This window comes from Rhipicephalus sanguineus, chromosome 4, assembly GCF_013339695.2.
Source record: "Rhipicephalus sanguineus isolate Rsan-2018 chromosome 4, BIME_Rsan_1.4, whole genome shotgun sequence".
NCBI lineage: Eukaryota > Metazoa > Arthropoda > Arachnida > Ixodida > Ixodidae > Rhipicephalus > Rhipicephalus sanguineus.
The window spans coordinates 17,383,042-17,401,992 of NC_051179.1; the positions used below are offsets into that span (position 1 = coordinate 17,383,042).

The 18,951-nt window shown below is 43.8% G+C and overlaps 3 protein-coding genes across 10 annotated transcripts in view; 1 reads left to right on the forward strand and 2 right to left on the reverse strand.

Annotated features, from left to right (window-relative positions):
* Positions 1-6,291, reverse strand: part of LOC119389505 (sesquipedalian-1) — a 147,862-nt gene extending 141,571 nt beyond the window's left edge. Inside the window, exons 1-2 of one of the 2 annotated variants that reach the window (XR_007415693.1) lie at positions 6,046-6,291; positions 2,519-3,473 (exon numbers count right to left, since the gene is read on the reverse strand). Coding sequence is in view for 1 of the 2 variants with exons in the window: in XM_037656798.2 (XP_037512726.1) it covers positions 2,964-3,473; positions 6,046-6,285 (750 nt within the window). In the remaining variant the exon portion in view is untranslated. Of the gene's footprint in view, positions 1-2,222; positions 3,474-6,045 lie in introns of those variants that run through there. The other variant, XM_037656798.2, reaches the window with a different exon arrangement.
* The window catches only part of LOC119389507 (ubiquitin carboxyl-terminal hydrolase 32-like), a 214,190-nt gene that overhangs the window by 79,621 nt on the left and 115,618 nt on the right, over positions 1-18,951 (reverse strand). The window lies entirely within an intron of this gene.
* LOC119389506 (carboxypeptidase D-like) overlaps positions 10,209-18,951 on the forward strand; it is a 43,961-nt gene continuing 35,218 nt past the window's right edge. Inside the window, 5 exon segments of the mRNA XM_049414459.1 lie at positions 10,209-10,773; positions 10,775-11,091; positions 13,652-13,794; positions 16,684-16,853; positions 17,482-17,575. Coding sequence (XP_049270416.1) covers positions 10,226-10,773; positions 10,775-11,091; positions 13,652-13,794; positions 16,684-16,853; positions 17,482-17,575 — 1,272 coding nt within the window. The 5' untranslated portion in view covers positions 10,209-10,225.

The window sequence follows — 18,951 nt, forward strand, 5'->3', positions numbered from 1 at the left end:
TTGCATGTGCCTGTATACATGCATATGTATAAATGCACACACGAACATACGTTAAGGGTGGTTGAAATCCCCCCCCCCCCCCCCCGAAACAAATTTTTGGCTACGCCCTTGCCAAGCAGCCGTACAAGGCATGCTCGCTTATTGAGCCCTTTAGTACTTGGTTGCCTTTATTCTTTCAGACGTTTGCTGTACAACACCACGGCTCATCACTTTGCAGTGCGACGTGAAAGCCAGCGGTGTGTGTGCACCACAGCACACGTGCACTAAGGCTGCAGGCAGTTTCCTAACCAACAGTGCAGTATGGCACGTAAGACGACCATGGCAGAAAATTCTTGGGGTTTGTTATTGTCAAATGCAAGTTCAACATTGACATAAAAAATATATTTGAGAAACGTTTTCACTCATTATACCGTGTAATGAACAAACAAATACCAGATGAAACTAAAATCTTGTGTCCAAAGGACTGTTACAACAATGTTTAAATATGTTATCTGTGCACTTGTGTAAAGTGGTGGTTATCGATCTCATTCTGGGCATACGTACATGCAGTGATATGTTTCCTTCTCATAATAACAGTACTGTTGCATTTACAGAGTACAGAAGTGGTTGGGAGGGAAAGAAAAGGCCAGAGCCCATGGACACCATAACAGCCTCGCATCAGAGTCGGAACCCGAATTCCGTCATGGTCACGTGAAGAAAAGTCCATGCTATGCGTAAACAAAAGCATGATGAATATTTTCAGCTTGTAGCTTCTGCTATGAGTTATGGTCTGCCTGTTGTAGTATTCACTTTGTCTGCATCTATGCAGCCAATTTAACAGCCAATTTTTAGTAACATGCTAAGAAAGATGCAATGATCAGCAGGTGTACAGATAAATTAGGGGCGCAGTAGACTCTCAGTAAACAGAAATCTCTTAAACGTAACGGCTGTTTAAATGGAACAACTGACTCAAACACGATTGGTTTCGTACTTGAATTCTGCACCCCTGTTCATCTCTCGGTAAATGGAACTCCAGCTAAACGGAACACATTTTTCTGGTCCCTTCAGGTTCAGTTTTAACGGGAGTCTACTGTATAATGTGTTACTAGTGTCATTGTGCAAAAAAGAAAAAATATTGATACAATTGTTTAAAGAAACTGTCACCATACAAACTCCTATGAAGTAAACAACAACAGTTAATACATAGCAGCTTTTATTAACTTTCGCACTTCTGTATGCAAAAGTAAAAACCCTATTTTTAGGCTTCATTCCACTAGTGACTTGTCGCCATTTGTTACATGGATGCTATTAGAAGCAACATAATACCATACGTGGCACGGGGCAAGAACGGTGCCATCAGGTCACATAAAATTGCACTTCAAGAAGATAATGGTGGCCCAGTACTTTGGCACACAGGATAAAAAGAGAAGTTGGTGGGTATTACACGTTAAAATCATGAGGCATGCAGTGGTAGCGGACTCCAGATTAATTCTGCTCACCTGCGTTTTTTTAGACATTCACATGAATCTGAGTATACAGGCGTTCTTGAATTTCAGCCCCATTTAGATGCGGCCACTGTGGCCTTGAATTGAACTCGCGTCCTCACACTTAGCAGCACATTACATTAGCCACAAAGCTACCATGGTGGGGGGTGCACAGGCCTTGATTCCCAACTGCATGTGACTTGCTACGTGCAGTTTAAGAAGGCTTCCCGATAAGGTCTAATCATTAATAAAAATTCTTTAGATTTCATTAGCATAGAGGCTCTAATAATATCAATTTTTTGGATTTTACGTCCCGAAACCTCTATATGATTGAGAGACGCCGTAGTGAAGGGCTCCGGAAGTTTAGACTACCTGGGGTTCTTTGACATGGGCCTAAATCTAAGCACACGGTCCCCTAGCATTTTGCCTCCATTGAAGTGCGACCGCCACAACCAGGATTCGATACCGCAACCTTTGGGTCAGCAGTCGAGCACCATAACCACCGCGGCAGGTATTAGCATACAAATGAAAAAACAGCAATTACTAACTGCTAAAGTGGAACCACTACTTTACTTACGTGAATTAAATGCCAGAATTAATGCCTGGCATCTAAGATGACTAGCTCACGCATGATGATGGCATAAATGTAACACTAGTATAACATAGGTGACTGCAAATATCTCGGAAGTTTTTCTTGGCTTTGCTAAAAAAGAGAAACTTGAGTTAGGTTTTTTCTAGCTTCTTATGTATACAACTTCACAAACGAAAAAAAAAAAAAAAAAACGTTGAGAAATAGACACCCCAAGGAAGTTGCTCAGGCACCTGCACAGCAGATAAGATCAACGGTGCTGCTACACCATTGTGCTTGTTCTGTGCCATCGACATAGCCATCACTCTGTGGTCATTCATATACCATCGTTTTGGTTGAGGAAACCCACATGTGAAAAAAAGAAAAACTTGTGCAAAACCCTCCAGTGCAATAAGGCATATATGGGCTGCGGTGAAATTCAGCACAGATGTCACACATCTCACTCTCTCTTGCTTCTGGCATGAACAGTGCTACCAGCACCTTGAGCAGGCTCTTGCGTGTGAATTTCATTGCACAAGTAGCCCCGGACATATTAATCTGTGGCACTAAAGCTCTTGGCAGCACACGAGACGAGCATTTATGTCAACTTTGTGAACCAAGGAAGTGGAAGTGAAGCTAGTTCTGCTCAGTGTGAGCTGGGTCTTGTTAAGTTGCGCTATGTACAGAATGCAGAGCCTCAAAATGACATTTAAACGTTCTGGCACTCCCCAGAACACTTGCATAGCCTCAACAAGCTGCTACTTCCTTGAGTCAGTGAAACAAACAGGCCACAAAAAAAGCACGGGGCCTTCGGTTGTGTCAAGGCTAACTGAATTGTGCAATAAGCAGTATTAATGCCTAGCCCAAGCAGGCTTGGAGTGCCTTTAGTTGATAAAAAAGAAAATATTTTCAGAGTTCATGAATAAGAGCTCTCAGAGATCAATGAGCAGATCCAAGCCGCGCTCTTTCTCCTCCTTTCGCTTCCGCTCCTCTATGAGTTTCCGAAATCGCATCCCGTGCCGTCGATGAAGCTCAGCAAATGTGTACTTTGTTGACGACCGTGACGACACCGGGGTGCTAGTCGGGACACCACTACCGTGCTTGGTCGCTTCACCGCTCTCGTTACCACTACACCCGTCTTCCTTCCAGCGGTCAAAAGGGTTGAAACGTGCTGCACGGCCCGATGAAGTATCTCGCACGCACAGGCAGCTGTCAGAGCGGTTCCCAGGCAGCTGCCCTCCGATGAGCAAGGGCACGGTGTTGCCGCACTTGGCAAGTCGTTCAGCTTCTGCAACTTGGCTGAGCTGGCGCTGCAGTTCAGCCACCATGAGCTTCATGTAGTCATAAGAGGCACATGCCAATGCTTTCATCCAGGCCTCCATCGACTCCTGTGTGTCAGCTGATAGCATGTACATCCGGTTGCCAGAGCCATGAAATACAACCTGCCACCAAAATTAAGAGGAAAAAAAAGAAAAAACAAAAGGTTACTGCACAAGGCACACCTTCGTTTTTCAGAGCTGCAGAGGGGACCACAGCAACTTCACTCCTGAGAACAGTGCTGCAAATGAGACTAAGCTCCACAGTGCTACTCCATTCAAGAAAACCACTCAAGTGTATTTACCCTTGTAAAAAATTTTAGTCGTAATCAGTGATGGAAAAAAGAAAAAAAAACGTGTGAAGTTTGCCACAAGTTGTGCAAAGCTTGGAACAGCAAAGCTGGTTGATCCTCAGCTTGTCGTGTTGCAGCACGGGAATCACAACACTGGCGGCGATTGCATCTAGCGTGCTTGGCCGAAGAAGCGGCAGCCAAGAGACTGCAACGGACAAATCTGGAATACGCGCAAAGCTTGCCACTCTCAATGTGTTGAAATCGCTGTCCTTTAGCCACAGTGTAAGAAACTGTGGCGGTTGCTATGGTGAAGGCTCGGCAGCGTCTGCTCCTCAGCGTGGCGGCGGCTTGGCTATTTTTAGCAACAGCGCAGCAGGGGTGTTTTGTTAACGGACGTCTTACTGCCAGCTTTAACAGCTTTGCTGTTAGAGATGGCAGCTAAATGTTGAGAAAAAGTACACACGAAGACAAGCTGGGTTCCGCTAAAATCGTCACAATTCAGGAAATATTCACCCCCCCTAGTCAGGGTATCTAACTTTGTAAAACTCAGGTTACCAGTTCTTGAATGAGTAAACCGAGGGCAGGCAGAGTGGTGCAGACTCTGTTATTGCCAGAGTCTGCTAGTCTGTACGCGCAAGCGCACCTTTTTTTGTCCTATGATGTAGCGAAGAAAGTTGCAGTGGTTGCCTCGCTAACGCGGCTACCACTACAGGTACGGTTACCGTGAATGGTTGGGGCATACAGCATAACTAGAACAAGGGCAGGAATGAGACTGTCTCAATGTTCGTCACTTCAAAAGGGAAGAATGCACAACCAAGCCACCAGGCATTATAAACATGAAATCGGAAGTACTGATTGCTACTGGAAAAAAAAAAGTGGGGTAAGTTGGGTGATTTAAGCATCCTGATTTAGTAAAGTTGGGACTTTGAGCTTCTGCTAAAAAGTCAAGACTCTCTCGCTAAATGCAGGATTAATTGGCAAACGTAGGCACAACTGCCTTTCTAAAACTGTTGCTGTAACAATTGGATAACAAGCAGGCTAGTGGACCTATGGCAACAACATATGAATTTACCAGTAATCAGTGTTTAGAGTTCCATGGCATTTTTGAGTGAATAGCTATGTTTGCTTTTGTGAAATTTCCTCGTCCTTACAGATTCCTACTGAACTTTAATGTTAATTCAAGTAAATAACTTTCCTGAACAACTTTTCTAAGAGTAGTCTGCTTGACGTGGTGAATGCAACGGGCTAAAGTGTTAAATTGCAGGGGAACTGTTCTCATTTTGCAAGCACTCCTGTATGTGGTAAAAATAAGATCCAGGAAATTGAAAGTGAAAAAAAAAAAACTAAATGAAAAGGTTTGCTTTGCAGTTGCTAAGGGACTACAAAAACCAGCGACCTTAGTTTCAGCCATCACGCATTAAACCAAACACACTGTTTAACAAACTGAAGCTGTACAGTGGGCTATGAGGGCAGCCTTACAGGAGGGCTCAAGTTTGTCCACTTGTGGCACCATTCTTTAGTGATCACTTCAAAAAAACATGGGCACCTTTTAGAAACACTGCATGACTCGTACACTGGACATGTCAGAGTATATAGCCGACGGCATTCCTGGCACTGTGCCAAGCCTTGTACAAGTACGTGCCAGAAATGCTGTCAGCCATACAGTTGTACATGTACTGCTCATACACACAAAGTCTCGTGAAAATCCCTGAAATCGACTGCTCAAGAACGCCACCCTTGAGTTTCCTAAACATGCTACCAAAGTGTTATAAGTGAGCATGCCTCTGTTCTGACATCCATAGGGACTTGGACACCATAGCCACTGAGCCAATGCAACATCTGAATACTCCAGATGGGTGTCTCGCTGGGGGAGTATGATAACATAATATTCCTTTGTTACACAGTTTGTACACAATGAATACACACTTTGTGTACACTTCATGCAATGGATGGTGCAAGGTCTTCATATTTTTTTTCTCTCTCTTGAAGCACAATGTACCCTAGATTCACAGGCTTAGCAAAAGGGGGGTAGGTGGGGGTCGACCCCCCCCCCCCCCTGCCCTGAAATATTTCGATTTTGCATGTGTATATATACATGCACATATACAAACACACGCACAAACATACATAAAGTATGGTTGAAGTCCCCCCCCCCCCAAAAAAAAAAAAAAAATTCTGGCTACACCCCTGCCTAGATTGCACACTCGATTTGTTGTACCCTAATAAAAATTTAGGTGCAAGTCAGCGCCTGTCTTGTGCTTCTTAATTCTTCGTCCTCGTCCCATGAGTACTGCATCAACGAAAGATGAACGCATACCAACTAGCTCAATTTTCAATTCTTGTACTCTCGTTAGCCTATCCTTTCTGGAACAAGCAGAGTTCAGAAAAGTGCAGGAAATTCCCACCTTGAAGGCAAACATCTCCTCGTTCTCAGCCAGTTCCACAGTGCAGCCTTCGAGAATGACCACACCCAACGGTTCTCGGTCGGTCTTCTTCTCAAAGTAGAACAACAAGTTTCCCTTCAGCAGAAACCAGCGCCTCTGGTAGGCACGGTTTACTTCACCACGCTTGAGCAGCCAGCCTTCCCTGTCGACTGGGCTCGAGCTTAGTGCAAAGCTCACCAAGTTTTTGTCATTTATCTTCATGGTTCCTGCATATAACGAGAAGGAAAAATTTTTTCCAGATTTCAAAATTACGTCTTTCCCAACGCCGAGGAGATGGCTCTTCTCACTACACCTAAAAATGTCAGCCATTAACAAGTCACCATGTTAACATAATCAATTTAACCATTACAAAAATAAAAAAATAATATATTAGTACATACAGTAGTAGCAGTAATCTATTACTAGGGTGGGCTGCCATGGTGACCCAAAGGTAACGGTGCTCGGCTGCCGACTCTAAAGACGCGGCTCTGATTTCGGCATCAGTAGTCTCATTTCAGTGGAAACAGAATGCTAGAAACCCTTGTACTGAAGTCTAGGGTTTGACGAAAACTCGTCTGGCGAGGAAAAATCATGGTCGATGAAAACGTACACTCGCCAAAATAAATAAAGCAACAACAGAATTGACGTTTCGGCGCCCAGTACGGGTGCCTTGTTCACAATGAACGAATGCATGCTGGTCTTTATTATATATGCGTCGAAAGGCGCAACGCGCTTGCGTATACCTCAGGGAGTGGACCCCGTGTCCGATTTATCGTGTTAGTAGTTGATTGTATGCAAAAAGATTCGATGAGCAGGCAAGATGATAACTTTTTCTCTTTTTCGATGATGGAAGCCGATTGCCAATCAAGACAGTGTCCAGTTTTTTCACTATGTTCTGCCAGAGCGTTTGAAATCGTGTGCCCTTTGGCTACCTCATTACGGTGCTGCTGCAGTCTTCTTTTCATCTTTTCAGTTATCATCCCGCCTGCTCATCGAATCTTTTTGCATACAATCAACTACTAACACGATAAATCGGACACAGGGTCCACTCCCTGAGGTATACGCAAGCGCGTTGCGCCTTTCGACGCATATATAATAAAGACCAGCATGCATTCGTTCATTGTGAACAAGGCACCCGTACTGGGCGCCGAAACGTCAATTCTGTTGTTGCTTTATTTATTTTGGCGAGTGTACGTTTTCATCGACCAGGCCCTTGTACTGTGCGATTTCATCGCATGTTAAAGAACCCCAGGTGATCAGAATTGTCCGCAGCTGGCCTGCACTACAGCATCTCTCATAGCACCTGTCATTTCGGGATGTTAAGCTCCACAAACCAACCATTATTAGGTGCTTTTGTTGTGTTAAGAGTATCGGTCGAAGGTTTGCCATCTAAAACGACGCATTATGTGGTAAATAAGTAAATGTAATCAGAAAGGTACCATCCATCATGTCAAAACAGTGTGACTAATGCGGACAAAGAAAAGAAGGACACACGCGACACTGTGTCATGTGTCCCCTCCTTTTCTTCGTCCGGGTTACTCATACTGTTAGCCACAATGATTCTATACTAACTTGCCGAGGCCGAGTATTCAATCCTACTTAAAGTACCACACATTCAAAGAAAAAAAAAGACATCCAAGGTTGTGTTGTCACATGTTCACCTAAAGTGGTGATTGCGAGCACGTTGTCACTCAATATATACTTCGCCTTCCAGACTCGCTCCGACAGTTCCTTGAGTTTCACATCACGACCTCCTTCGCGTTTCACATATTTACGAAAGCGACCTCTGATAACAGAAAACTGTGACATGTACTGCTCAGTTTAAACTTTACCATAGCAATTTTGCAGTCGTCCCAACGGTAACATCACGATCCGGGCAGCGGCTATGCTCGAGGACGCGGGTTCGATTCTCGGCTACGGCGGCCGCAAAACGAAAAGGGAGAAATGTATGCACGCCAATGTGCCTAGATTTAGATGTAAGTTTTAACCCTGTAATGCCCAAAAGGCGTTCTGCCTTCAGAAAAATTGTGAAAAAACACTCACTATATTTACTCTTCGTGTAGAGTTCATTTTAGGAAAAAAAAGGGTAAAATTTTATTTCGATCATAACTTAATTACGCTTAATTAAAATTAATTAATTTGATTAAATGAATAACTCAGTGTAACTTCATTATAACATGTTTAATATGCAATAATGGCTTTTCCATGAAGCTTTGACGGGCTTATTACCTCTTTTGAGGCATTATTTTTAATGTATCATATATGATACACTGGGTTTTACAGGGTTAAAGTGGGGTGAAAATGAAACCAAGGTGACCAAGCAGAACCTTAGGCAGTCAAAATTATTCCAAAGTTCCCTACTATGGCATGCCTTACAATTGTGGTATTTTTGGCCCGTAAACCCCCGAATTTATTTGTTTTCTTTTACTATTCAGGCGGCACGCGACCGGTCAGCAGTTAAAAACATCCAGCCACAAAGGTGCGACACATCCGCACCCACTCACCCCTTCCCCTCCAGACAAACGTGTCTTAACGCCATTAACACTTTCGCTCACCTCAATGATTGGCCCAGCCCTGAAAGAAGGCATCAGCAGGCAATGCGCAACGCAACAGTGGTACCTTGACACAAGCTACACGTTGCAGTGCGACGCCAGAACCGCGAATGTAGCACACTTGTGACAAGAGCGCTCCCGCACAAGCTGAAGCTGTAGCACTCGGCGGGCACTGAAGTAGTCCGAGTACTCAAAACAGGCACGTGTGAAGGAGGAAAACGCTGGCTTCGATGGACAGTAGTTCTTCTGCGCAATCAGAAATGTGTTAGGAGGAGTTGGTTACAGTAAACAGAGCACAAACTACAGGCAGTCGTGCGCTTATCTGTGTTTGCGATTGTGTGATGGCGATCTCCATGCGAATGCAGTCAGCTACAACCTCACGCTGAAATGGCTCATAATGGCTAGTGAAACTATTTTTGACCATAGCTGTTTTATGCATGATTTCGTGTCATGACATTTGTGTCCAGTGGGTAGCATTTTACCTTTAGATTGACATAGTCTGGCTCAGCCAGCACCAGCGGTCAACGGCATGTGAGCGCGGTATTTGAACGGCCGCGGAGTTCGCCCAGAGTGCTTCATGCTCTGCGGTCCAGAATATAGCACCTTCACTACACTACTGGCGTGTGCGCGACAAGGAATACTGCCAATGGCATTGCTGTTAGGCGTCTCACCTCGACTACACCTTGCAGACCACGTACTATTCTCACCCAGGCCCGGATCCAGGTCTTCTTTCGCCAGGCTCCCTTTACGCACACATACAAATGCAAGCACGTTCGTGCGTTCGTTTGCATGTGTGCGCGTATATATACAAATACAAATTTTAAAAATCTCGATGAGGGCATTGAATCCCCCAAACACCCCACGCCACTGGTAGCCTATCTTTCTTTTTTTATATAGCACACACATATACGAATAGTGCGCATAAAGCGGGCTTTTCCCTACAAGTACCCTTGTTGTGGAGAAGACAGCTTTGACGAAATCTTGAACAATTATAGCTTATGTACTAGCTGGCTCAACAATTCCCCTTATATCGAGTGCTTTTATGTTACGCGGGGAATAAGAATTCAAACCATATTATTCATATTTTAAGCACGCTCCACCTCTCGATTGTACACGAAGCATCAATGATGATAAACTTCACTATTTAGATCCAAACCTGTCGCGTGGCAGGAGTTTTTCGCCTGGTTCTCCGGACAGCAAGAAAGACGCACTACGTACCATAGCCCAATGTCTCCAGTTGTCATGTCTAATTTGGTGGAGTTAATGCTATACGCGCTAACGTTTATAGAACCTGGCTCTATAAACGTTGGTACGTGCTCCCTAACGGACTATATCATGTGGTTGCATTGACCATACCGCGAGTGTACAAAAGAATTTTCTCTCTTTGCAAGTCCTACCACACTTTAAGTTTCGGTTCAATTTAAAGCAAGTAGTCAAAGCTAAAAAAAAAAGCTTGAAGTGTAATTATGCAAATGTTGCTCAATTAATTATTATTATTTGATTTACTGTCACATTTATTATAGTTTTTTTGTCGGGAGTGCGACAGATGCATTGGCGGGATCACGTTCTTAACGGTTGGGTACACTGGGCGCCTTTAACTGGCGACAAACATGGCACCGAGCCGTGCTCCCGACGTGTATGATCGCTCTCGGTGTTTAATGACTCCACTCGTGATCGCGCTAGTTTCGCTCATCTGTTCGAGTGCAGCGAGTGAAAGTGATGCATCTTTTCCCGTGCCCAAATATTTGGACTACAATGAGACCACAACTTTCTTGCACAATCTCGCTAGCAAGCATCGGTCGCTAGCGTCTGTTTACAGCATCGGCAAGAGTGTGCAGGGGCGCGAGCTATGGGTGCTGAAAATCACCACCGATCCCAACGTACGGAGCATCGGCAAGCCTCTGTTCAGGTACACGGCCAACATCCACGGCAACGAGGCCCTGGGGCGCCAGCTGCTCTTGTTTCTCGCGGAGTACATGTTGGAAAACTACGGCAACGACAGCCGCATCACGCGACTCGTCAACAACACCGAATTGCATTTCTGCCCATCGCTTAACCCGGATGGATACGCAAATGCGAGCGAAGGTGACTGCGAGGGAGCCAGTCGAGACTCGGGTCGCTTTAACAGCCATATTGTGGACCTGAATGCCAACTTCCCGGGTATCGAAAACCGATTTGACAAAGATGACAGTGGGCAGAGAGCCGGAGACGTTAGCAATCATGAAATGGTCGGTTCTGAATCCTTTCGTGCTTTCGGCGAGTCTGCACGGCGGATTGGTCGTTGTCGTGTACCCGTACGACTATCGCTCGCCCGATGCGCCGATGGACAGCCCCAACCTGACCCCCGATGACGACGTGTTTCGACATCTGGCAAGTACCTACGCCAGGAAACACAGTGACATGTTTCGAAGCCCCCAGTGTCAGGAGTATTTTGACGGCGGCATCACCAACGGCGCCGAATGGATCCCCGTTTCAGGTATGCGACCGCCGCGTAGCGTGGTCAATTTTTGCGTTGCGCGAGCGAGTTGCTTTAAAAGGTCACATCCACGTCCGTCACACCCGTCGCGTCGCATCGCAGCGCGCAACATCCGTTGCCGCTCCGAAATGCAACTTGTCCGCGGAGAGGCTTTGCTTTTTGCTTTTCCCCGCGCTCCCTTGAAACCACGTGAACCTCGGCGCCCCTGGGCTTTATCGACCCCGGGCGCTTTTGCTCTTACGAGAGCGCTCGTGGCGAAGACGTCGAGGAGCAATCGCCGAAAAAAAAGAAAGAAAAGCGAAACGGGCAGCGAAAAGAGACTCGCGTGGAACGCGGTGGGGGCTTGCACCGAGGAAAAACCAGTTACGGCCTGCGTAGCCGAGCAGAACCGAAATCAGGGGGCGGCTTCCGCTCAGAAGGGCCACCGAGCGAAGCTGTCGTCGGGGTTTGCCCGCCGGCCGCGTAGTCATCGCGCGATGTTCTTTTCCTTGATGCTTGTCGCACGCGTTTTCTAGGAGGCAAAATAGTCTGCTCAAAGTGCTTTTTGCTATTTTTCTTTGGCGTGGATAATAGTTCATTTCCTGTTTCCGCACCGGCCCCACGACCGACCGGCCCTCTAAACTGGCTGTGACATTTGCCGTCCTCACATGCAGGCATTTGCCCTGTTCGGAGATCTGTGCCGCTTTGCAGGGTTCTTTTCTTTTTCTTCTTCTTTTTTTTTCTACTGTCGTTGCTAACGAAGCAAATACACATGAATTTCACGGGGAACGTTTTGCGGGAACGATTTGTGTGCAGAGGTTCGATGGTTCAGCAGCGCGTTATCCCAGATGCACAAACCGTCATGTTCGGATTCTTCTCTGCCCGTGTGATTGCACCTGAGTGATGTGCGTGTAGAGTACCCTTGAAAGCGTCGGTCATTCGTCGACGTACTAATAAATCGGGAATATGTGGATGGATATGTATAAAGATACGGACGGGACGAAGATGAATTAGAAACAGCGAGTGTCGTTTGCTGGTCCCGTTTTCCGCGCCGTATTTATCTGCGGCCACGAGCAAGTTGCCCCAAATAAGCGCCTTTGGTTAGTTGTGTTTGAGTTCCACGAGATTATTGTTTCTTGAGGACCCCGGTTTGATGTCTAATCTAGGACTTAGAAAAACCCGAGTCGTGTAGGTGTCACTTTTTTATTTTTTAAAAATTTGGAAAAACAGCAGACCGATTTTCAGCCTACCGCTGCGCGTTTATCGGCCGCATAAGAAACACCGTGGACTGACGAATGCGTTCAATGCGATGTAATAACTTTGCTACCAAGAAAAAAAAAAGATCAAGAGAGAAATTTTATGACAGTGCTGGTTACGCCAACCACAGCGCGCCGATTTTTCGTAATGAGTAGCTACAACACCGAGCGCCAAGCCGGTGTGCCTTTCTCCCCATTAGAAAAGCCGGTGAGTCCCCGTGGGAATCGAACCCAGGCCTTCCGCATTTGAGGCAAACACTCCAACCACTTGACCGCCGCTGCGATCGGGTGCTCGTTCGTCTCGTCTCGAGTGTATGGCCTCTCCTTCTCCTTTTTCCTTTCACTCCCTTTCTACTCACTCCCCTCCCCCCCCTCCCCACTTCCAACGATGCTGCGCCATATGGGTTGCAGAAATAAAAAAACCAATCCTGTTGCAGCCAACCGTAGCGAGCCAAAATAAGTAAATAAAGATACTAGTGATAACTAGAATGTCGTGGTTACTTAATGTATATTATGTTGACATAAATACGACTGCATAGAATCACAGACCTGTGGAATGATGAATTCCAAAGCATGTAATACTATAGACAAATTGACAGTCACTGATTAGCTTCAGTAATGTGGTGTTGCTTGCACTTTAGCTCCACTGGAAAGAGCAAGCATAATGTCAACCAGCAATCTAGTCTATCTTCTAGCCTGGTGTAATGTAATGGGGCCAGTTTAGTGTAATAGGACCATTATGAACAAGCCGATCATTCAGTGAAATTTTAGAACTTTCAGTGTTGTGGGATAAATCTGCCTTGCTGTTGCAGTGGTCTAGGCATGTTGCAATGTTTTGGTTCATCTCTAGGTAACTGCTGCATAATGCTCATGCTGTTCTTTTTTTCTTTTTTTTTTGAGTGGGTGCCGTACAAAAAAAGCATCACTTTCTGACAAAATTGTTTAAAAGTGTGTAATATATGTATATATTATGCACACTTTAAATATGTATATATTATGCACACTTTAAAATAATTTTGTCAGAAAGTGCTGTTTATTATACGGCACCCACTAAAAAAAAAAACAGCATGAGCAAATCATTATGCAGCAGTTACCTAGAAATAGACCAAAAACATTGCACCCCACCTAGACCACTGCAACAGCAGGGCAGATTTATCCCACAACACTGAAAGTTGTCAGTGTGATGCTTTGCACTGCACATCGCAGTGTGCAGTGTGGTTTTACGAATAGGTTTAGCTTATACAATGATTAAAGTTGATTCCTTTCTGTACCATTGAGCCGTGCAATTCCAGTCAAATTCTCTGCATCGTTTGTTTTTGTAATAGGGAGCATGCAAGATTTCAGCTACATCTACACAAACTGCTACGAGGTCACCCTAGAGATATCCTGTTGCAAGTATCCAATGGCAAACACGCTTGTCAGCGAATGGGAGAAAAACAAAAATGCCCTCTTGAGCTACATGGAACAGGTGAGGAGGACTTGTCTTGCAGTGTTTCTGTTGGAACTCTCAGGCCTCGAGATGCCATATGCCCCTCTCAGTTGATTTGATATTGGGTGCTATTTTTATTTGATTTACCTGAACTGCACTCTAACACTATCACATGAAATTTGTAAAGCTAGAATTCTGATTACTGCACTATCAGTTGTTTGATATGTGACTGCATTCCACTGCTGCCAAACTTGCTTCGATGCACTATATCCAGTCTGTGGTCATTTGTGCAAATTGATTGCACTCTGCACAATAATAGAGTTACTGTACCTCGCTTCTTTGGGAGCCATGGACAGTAACTCTACATGATAAGAACATGCCATTCAGCAAAGTTGTGTTCGTTGTAAGACAACTTTATATTCTTTGATTTGACCAACTTTCAAGCAATGTTGTTGTCATCATATTGATATCATTGCACCAGGATTTGTGCCAGCAAGCTTTGCTACGTAATAGCAGTAGTTATTTGGAATGTTTGTCATTGCTGTGTTCTTACACTGGTGCGTGTATTTTTTTTTTTTTTTTGCCACTTGCTCATTGTACATTGCTATAATGACACTTTTACTGTTCTCTGATGAGGCACTAGTTTTCACTCTACAACACAGGATCTGCAAGAATTCTCGAAATTTAGTTCTCGCATAATAGTGTAAGCACTGACAAAGGCAGTAATTACAGCATAAATAGTTATTTCTCCCAGTTACTTGCTATGTATTGTTTAATATTGCTTATTAATAATTGTTAGTTTAGTTTTGCTGCCTTAGTCCTCGGAATAACAGTACGACAATTGTAGGGGAGCGCAACATGTACCAATGAACCAGCCGTCTTTTTCAGCAGCTGCAGGATAAATGTAGCGTCATTATTACATCTGCTAGGGGGCTGGGACAGAATTATTGCACAGCTGTGCTTCATTCAGTACTTTTCTTTCTTTTTTTTTTGTGTATGTGTGTGTGTGCATGTGTGTGTGTGTATCTGCACATTCCTGACATTGCTGCCACTCTTCTGTGGCTGGTACGAGTCAACAAACCTTAGTGACAGTGGCTTCGTGCAGAAGCAGAGCATAATTTCGTGCAGCTTTTGCACCTCACTTAACAGTGTTTTTTTATGCCTGTCGCTGTTGTTACTAATCTAAGATATCATAGAATGATTTTATACTTTTCATAGTTTTGACTGGTCACAGAACCACATTTTAAGCAGCAGAACAACAGTTTGAACAATTTTTGTGTCTCGTTTGGTTGCTCCCTGCTCAAGTTAAAGGAACTTCGTTTCTTATGCTAGATGTATCCTTAGTGTAATTGCTTTCTGCTTCAGTAAAGCAGATGATAAACAAATACCCATAAGAACAGTTGATAAAGAATTTAGGTGATTACTCACCTATGCTATACCAGCACTTCTAGTTGCATTCTTTAGTGCTAAAATGCTACTGAGCATGTGAGTGATAGTTAAAAGTGGCTTCCTTTAGAAGACATGGCTGCATCTGTAAGACACCAGAGGTCGTTGCTGCAGCTCATACACTGAACAGAACTGCACTGAAAGGGGTGGAAGTGTAACTTGCCCATGGCACCATTTTCCTTTCCCACTCACTTGAGACCTTGCTCAACTGGTTTTGCTGTGGGCTAGCTTTTGGGGCAGCCATAGTGGGTCGTGAGTACCGGAAAGAAAATACCAAGTGCATACCTGTCAGAGAAGTTGCCTAACTGCTCACTCAGGCATAAATGATGTGCGTGAATTGAAAGGCAGGTGGCGAGAGATGGGAAACTGCTCTACCTGTCTTGCACACAAAGCATTTGAACAGGTTCTGTCCTCCAGGCATTGGTGCATAGTCAAAGCACACAGGCTTTCTCTTTCCTTTTTCTGTTTTATGCAAGGTATTCTTTTCCGTCATCGAATTGCTTCATAAGAGAACAAAAAAAAAAAAGCAGAAGACAAAGCCTCTGATTTTTTTTTTCAATTCTTTGCTAACTTTTCTCTCTTCATATTGTGAGAGCCTACCTGGAAAATGACAATAGAGATATTAGGTGTGGGGCGTCATCTGGATGTTTTCATACAAGAAGGTATGGGGCGAGCCTCGGTTTAATCATTTACCAATCATTTGGTGAGATGCAAAGCTGTTTTAATTTAATAACAACAAGCTTTGTTAGTATAATGCTCACTTTGGCACTTTCTCTTGTAATAACAAACATATCGTCACAAGATTAATAAAAATAAAGTTTAAAAAAAGCACCTTAGTATTCTGCTTAGTGCTTGAGTTGTCCAATGGAGCCATCTATTCTGCAAAAAAATGCCGCATATTGCACCTATGTTTAGGCCATACACAACAAAAGTGGATTTCTTCTAGAATGTTGCAATGCAGCTGCTGTTTGGTGCATGCAATATTTTAATGGACAAGAAGGTTCTCTGTTTTCCATTGATTTCTGGCATAATGTCCAAGCAACATAACTGGTATTCTACATATGCCACTCTTTGCACATATGTTATTTTGTCAAGCTTACATTATGGAGCTCAAATAACACTTTTAACAACTGTTAACACTTTTTCAGTGCGTTTACATATGAGCTTAGTTTATAATGACGCATGCATGCCCACTCTGCTTTTTTGGTATTCTACAGCAGGGCTTGTTCCTGTCCTAGTAGGTACTTGCTGTAATAGACAATTGCTGCTAAACATATGCACATGAAGTAGGGATGAAATAATACCCATTGGGTTTGCGCTCTATTTGTCTTTACTTTTTGTGTGTGTCTTTAGCACCAGTTATGTCTTATAACGTAACCATGTCTAACTATCATTCTGTGTGGTGACATCTTGAGTGTTTATTAAGGTTTGACCGTTTCCTCTTCGCGTCCTTTTGCCTTTTGCACTTTCTGCCAATTTAAGGTTCACATGGGTGTAAAAGGAGTGGTCAAAGAATTCCGCACGGGCAAGGCCATCGCTAGAGCTACAGTCATCGTGCAAGGCATCGATCACAATGTAACGACCACAGAACGAGGAGAGTTCTGGAGGCTTCTGCTTCCTGGCCAATATTCGCTCCTTGTTTCCAGTCCAGGGTGCGTGCCTGTCCCCTTGCATAATACCAGTGCTATATAGACAGTGTGCGAGGTGATGGCGTGTCTAAAGTCTTATTTTCATTGTTACTTTCATTGTTGAAGCTGCCTGCCGCTTGCATCCTCCTTTTAATGTCATTAAATGACACAATGATGGTACATCCATTGCAGCAAGTAAGTTGTGAACTTTAAGTAAAAGCAATGTTTGCAAGGTGAAAAGGGGAACCTCTGTTGCTAGTAAGTAATGGTAGGTTCATTTCGTGCACAGTACATTTAGTCATGCCCTTAAATATATAGACGCTGCGTAACGAACTTTATACGTGCTGCACAAGCATAGAGAAAGAGCAGGAAGATAGGAAAGAGTGCAGTTGCTGTGCTCTTATCATGTTCCTGCTCTTTCTTTCTGCTTGTGCAGCACGTCTGAAGTTCAAGTATGAGCTAACTAGTCTGCAAGGAAGTGCTGCCGGATAATGAAACTTGCGAACCTGTGAGCTAATGTTTATTAAGCATTTCCACTAAAAGCTTTTGTACTTGGTTCGTACCATGAGTCAGATGTTTTTTTTTTTTCTTGCGACTTTCAGTAGAATGTCTGAAATGGTGCAGTAAGTTTCACATCGCCATTTACATTCAGGTATGAGAGCACTGTGAGACGCAATATCACTGTGATGACTGGAGCTGCGACATGGGTTGATGTGGTTCTGACACCTGTGCCGACCAGCAAGCCTGTGAGTACCTTTCATAGCAGCCACAGAATTTTTGCAGCACTTGTAGACAGAGTATTGTCTGTAACAGCTCATAGCTCTGAGATAAGTTACTGTACAATACACACCTGTGGCCTTTACAGTTGCTAGCATATTTTTTTATGCTAAACCATGCCTTTTTGTTAATGTTATTCATGGCCATCCAAAAAGTTACTGTTATTTAAGCATATTCTTTTCTACAAATTTTAGTCTTAACACTTGCACACTACTTCTTTGATGCGCAGAACTTATCCCGAGATGGTAATGACCCTTAAACATGATTAACTGCAGCGCTACAAAGAGTCGCTGTTTAAAAAAAGCAAGATTTTAATGCTTTTTTGGATATAAACATACAAATCTTGACTGAAATGGCTTATAAAGAAGTGCCTAAAATTTGCGCTGACACTTCTTGCATGTAAATGGAGCACCGGAAAGGAATGAATCATCTGAGGCTTCGCTATTTGCTGCTTGATAAGCTTTGATTGCTCTCTAGCGTAGATGTGCTGATGGGGATATTTTTGACACTTTAGTTGGAAACCCTTCTTATCACTGGCTGCATGGGTGTACGCACATCTGTCTGCTGTTTCCACACAGCAGATATGTAGTCCTGTGTGGGAAAATGATACCATTTGTCATGGAGATAATGGGGCATTGTGCTAAGCAAGTACATCACAGAAATAGGGCTCCATATTTCTAGGCCTAGTGTTTGTGATAACGTTGTGGTGGGTTTGGGCTCGGAATTCAATTTTTCATTCCGTAATTGTAGAGCAAGTTTATTCTGCAAACCATTCCAGAACTCATGCTTTCTCAGGTTATGTTTTCAAAGTAAAGTAATTAACAATGGGGGAGCATTTGGGATGTTAAGCCTCAAAGCCTAAATTAACAATGAGCACAGTATTTTACGATGCATAACAGCTTTCTTATTCGCAGCAAAAAAGGGGCTCTAGCGAGGTATGATGCAGCTCTTGTGTTTTGTGGCTGATAATTTTCCTGCTTTGGGTTTAATTTTTCTCTTATTTTTAGACATTCTTGCCATTGTTTTACCATCTCATATTTTAGTCAAATGAGTTAAAGGGGGCGTCCATAAATGTCAGGGCATTTTTCAATGAAAGAGGGAAAACAAATATGACACCATTCTGACTTGACCGTTTCACTCAGTTTGTGGTAGCTCATCAAAAGGCTTTGGCAGCTAAGTGTTCATGAGGTTTTCAAAGTAAGGCATACAAAGTGTGTCATTCTGAAGTTTTATGGCTGCTGTTTAAAAACTGGGGAAATTCATTCCTGATGCGAGCACTGATTCAGGATTCTCTTCTGTGCACTTGATTCCTGTGTTTCCTGAAAGAGAGCTTTTTGAAAAGGAG